This window comes from Limulus polyphemus, unplaced genomic scaffold (genome assembly GCF_000517525.1).
Source record: "Limulus polyphemus unplaced genomic scaffold, Limulus_polyphemus-2.1.2 Scaffold9119, whole genome shotgun sequence".
Taxonomy (NCBI): Eukaryota; Metazoa; Arthropoda; class Merostomata; order Xiphosura; family Limulidae; genus Limulus; species Limulus polyphemus.
In genome coordinates, this window is record NW_013674729.1 from 22,103 (window position 1) to 26,757 (window position 4,655).

At 31.7% G+C, this 4,655-nt stretch overlaps 1 protein-coding gene across 1 annotated transcript in view; it reads right to left on the minus strand.

The window, feature by feature from the left end:
- LOC106475759 (G protein-coupled receptor kinase 1-like) overlaps window positions 1-4,025 on the minus strand; it is a gene marked incomplete at its 5' end in the record, with an annotated part of 6,822 nt that extends 2,797 nt beyond the window's left edge. Inside the window, 5 exons of the mRNA XM_022379804.1 lie at window positions 608-778; window positions 1,861-1,986; window positions 2,205-2,338; window positions 3,015-3,180; window positions 3,863-4,025. Of these exons, the coding sequence (XP_022235512.1) occupies window positions 620-778; window positions 1,861-1,986; window positions 2,205-2,338; window positions 3,015-3,180; window positions 3,863-4,025 (748 nt within the window). The remainder of the gene's footprint in view (window positions 1-607; window positions 779-1,860; window positions 1,987-2,204; window positions 2,339-3,014; window positions 3,181-3,862) is intronic.
- Between the last annotated feature and the right edge of the window lie 630 nt (window positions 4,026-4,655).

Sequence of the window (4,655 nt, forward strand, 5' to 3'; positions counted from 1 at the left end):
TTCTAACTGACACTGTTACAAGTCAAGTGTTCTAACTGACACTGTTACAAGTCAAGTGTTCTAACTGACACTGTTACAATATAATATACTGTTCTAACTGACACTGTTACAATATAATATACTGTTCTAACTGACACTGTTACAATATAATATACTGTTCTAACTGACACTGTTACAAGTCAAGTGTTCTAACTGACACTGTTACAATATAATATACTGTTCTAACTGACACTGTTGCAAGTCAAGTGTTCCAACTGACATTGTTACAAGTCAAGTGTTCTTACTGACAATTACTAGTCAAGTGTTCCAACTGACATTGTTACAAGCCAAGTGTTCTATTTCAGTGATGTAAGTTTGCATCGTTAGTGTATTATATTTTTCCCATAAACAAAATCAGTTAGGTACCTCTTCTTGGGCCACCCTGTAGTTGTCAGGGTCACGAGTTGTGTAACATCATTCAATTTGTTTTCACAGCAAAAGATAAATCATTATAATCAGTCAACATTAAGTAACTCATATTTTAAACAGTTTTGATTTTTGAAAACTCAAGTTTCTTTCTTCTCAAGATTTAGAATTCCATTTTAGAAACAGCTTTCACATTTCTTACCTGATTTTCCTGTCAATTTTCACTGGTATTTCTAGTAACAATATTATTCTTATTGTTGGTATCAGTACCGTAAATTTTCCCTGCTTTTTTAGCCATGCTCCCAAGCAGTTCCAGAGAACTCCTGTGAGTGGACTTTAGAGCAATAAGCCACTCCTTCAGCCCTATCTCATCCTTTAGGTACAGAAAAGTACAATCAAACTTAACAACAGGACAGATCAAGAATATCAACAATGTATATGTGACTTCTGTAATAATGATCTGAGGCAACAGTGTCTAATTACATCTTGGATACCATTTTATGTAATTTTTAATGTTCTTCCATACATTATTTTGTACCAAACATTCTAAAAGCTGTTGGTAACCATATATCTGTATCTAATTATGGTTATAAATAAATTATATTTAGAATAAAACCTTCTTAGAGACTTTATAAATGTGCCTGAATGTTGATTGGTTACAAGTAGTATTAAGATTATTGGTAGGTAAGTATAAAAAAAACAACAATCTTTTTTGGTAACAGGAAACATCTTTGTTCCTTAAAGGACATAAAAAAAGTAATCTCATTTTAAATAAGGGCAATAAGACTTGTTTGGTTCCCCAGTGGGAAAGCGGCGAGTCTATGGACTTACAATCTGGGGTAAAATTCTCCACGGCGGTCAAAGCAGATAGTCCATTGTGGCTTTACTCTAAAAACACACACACACATACAAGACTTGTTTGTAAAATGATAATTATGAAATACCATCACAATTTTACTGTTTAAGCATAACAAATGAAACCCATTTGAAAACAAACAGCTGGATATTAATCAACTGCATGATGAGACAGACTTAAAAGTCTGATTAGCCATTTTTCTAGATTTCAAAAATTAAATGGAAAGAATTAGAAGAATATATACATCGTAGCCAGAAATTTAATTAATGGACCTAACTACTAAACGGAACCTATTAACATCATGCTAGCTGGATCTTCAGGTGACCTGAATGAAAAGCCACTGAAAACAGGAAGATTCTAGATTAGCACAAAGCAACTAATGGATTTTTCTTCCATATTCTGTACAACAGAATTAATTTTTTAATAAAATAAAGATGTTTATAAGTTTGGTAAACTTCTGTAAGAACTAATATCTGTATTTCTTACATAGTTTCTATTACAGGATCACCCGAAACTCAGTTGCATACAAAAACTGTACCTACTGCCCATTTTGTCTTCCCCCTTCCATAATGAAAGAAAAATGATTTTCAGAGACTTACCGAGTTAGTAAGTACTACCTTGGCATCACGCTCTCTCTCGACTTTCATCTTCAAGACAACGCACTGTTCTCCTTTTACTTGTACATACTCTGAACAGACTTCATCTATTTGGTCCATGAAGATTAACTAAAAAGTTACAATTAATTGATTTTGGAACACCGTTTACATATTGGAATTTGAAAATAAATTTTTTAAATTTATTCTAGTTCTCTTCTTAACTGAATATAAATGATACTTACTCTCAATTATCAGTAAGGCATCACTTTCTTGTTAAATCTTTAAAATATATACTGAAGTCAAACCTTAAATGTATGCTAAAAAGTAAGTATTTAAACAACTTCTACCTCTGGCTTAGCACTTCCCGACTCTGTGTGAAGCTCCAATCGATTAGGGTACAGTTTACCGTATCGGGTCTGCCACGCGGAAGCAAAAGGGCCACCAAGCTTTTTAATATAACCATGAATAATACAGTCCGATTCTGTGGTGAGAAAAGATCCATTTTATTACAGACTGATTATTATTAAGAGAAACCTAGTAATACTTAGTTTAACAATAGTTTGACATGATCTCTTCAAGACTTTTAAAATAGAGATGCTAATTATCTCTTTTTAAAAAAAATCTTAAGTGTACAAGACACAGGGTTAAGTTTGTGATACAGTATCATCCCTTATATAACATTCTGATAATAAATTATACCACTAAAATATATGAAGTGGCAGCTGGTTATTAAGAGAAAAGCACCACCTTTGACAAAACTTATGTGATTGTTTGTTGTTTACATGTAAAAATATTTCATAATTATCTTTATATTCCAAAAAACATTCTCTAGCTTCTATAAACTTCCACATACATCTATGGTGTTGCAAGCCGTATATTTTATTGTTCTAAATCATTTTTCATTAACAAAAAACAACAACAACAGATCAGCAATAAAGATCATCTTTTTTTTAAAAAAATAGTCAAAAGTTGTTAAGTTTGTGAACTTAAAGCCTAGTCTTTCCATGTCAAAAAATTTGTTTTTTTTCTGTAAACAAAACCAGAAATTTACTTTCTAACTTTTTACATAGCGTTTACAATTTACAAGTAAAATAAGATTTCGCTTTAAATAAACTTAAGCTGAACATATTAAAAGCAAACAAGTATTTCACAGATACCTTTTTCATCTTCAAACTTCATCTTCATCTTAGCTCGTTTCTTTTGTTCTGCTTTATCCGTCTCCTGATTGACAGTTTCAAAGATCGTCTCAGATATTTCTTGTTGCCATCTATCAGAAATCACAACAGGAAAGTTTTTGTAGAGCTCCTGATCTGCCTCAGTAAGCTGAGAGAGTGGAATAATGTGTATTGATTACAAACTGATCTCTTCTTTTACTGGAAGAATGACACGATGTACAGAAAATATCGTGTCTGTCAATAAAATCTTATTTACTAGTGAAAAATAAATCTAAAAATTTAAGATCATATTTTATATCATACAAGTTAGATATTATGCTCTCTAAATTTTATAATTTAATTGTTTTGGTGTTGAATAAGAATTAGTGTAATATTATACTGAAATGACAATAAACCTGTGTTTTTATATAACTTGTATCAATTACAACTGTATTTTATGTGTGTTTTTAAGTAAAACAAAATAAGAGATTTGAAAAATCAAAAAAAGTTCACAATATTTAAATACTGGGGATTAAGTCAAACTAGAGAGACAGAGACCACAATATTTAAATACTGGGGATTAAGTTAAAATAGAGAGACAGAGACCACAATATTTAAATACTGGGGATTAAGTAAAACTAGAGAGACAGAGACCACAATATTTAAATACTGGGAATTAAGTAAAACTAGAGAGACAGAAACCACAATATTTAAATACTGGGAATTAAGTAAAACTAGAGAGACAGAGACCACAATATTTAAATACTGGGGATTAAGTAAAACCAGAGAGACAGAGACCACAATATTTAATTACTGGGGATTAAGTAAAACTAGAGAGACAGAAACCATACTTTAATGCCTTTCGTGTCTTCTTCATCAAATGAACCAATATCAAAAGCATCAGCAGCATTTACTTCCCCCCTTGGTGGGATGAGTGGAGGGGGGTACTTTTGGAGATAAACTAATTGCCAGTCAGTCCCTTGAAAGAAGGGGTGCTCTTTCACCTCATCTGCTCTATACAAACAAACAACACAGTTATAGTGGATACACAGAAGAATTGGTTAAAATTTGCAGTAGTATAACAAACACATCTATATACAGTTCGTGCTTATAGTAGACTGAAAACGATAACATCACACGAATCAAGATAGATGCTTTATAAATGTTCTTCAGACAAAATACATCAATGTAATAGACATAATTTGTCTGCCAAAGTTTCAACTTTACATTAACAAGTCTTACCCATTTATTTTTCAAACATTTGACAACAACTGTGTGTAATAGAACTTCCAAATTATTTGGTCAAAACTTCAGTCTGAAAATTCTACATCATTTAGCTAAGTATCATAGATATCTACACTTTTGAACTGTCAAACCTCTCAACACAAAATAGTGAAGTCATATTTAATGTACAGACACCAGTGTACACAAACCTCTGAACACTAAACAGTGAAGTCATATTTAATGAACAGACACACCAGTGTACACAAACTTCTGAACACTAAACAGTGAAGTCATATTTAATGTACAGACACCAGTATACACAAACCTCATAACACTAAACAGTAAAGTCATATTTAATGTACAGACACCAGTTTACACAAACCTCTGAACATAAACAGTGAAGTCTTTTTGAATGTTCAG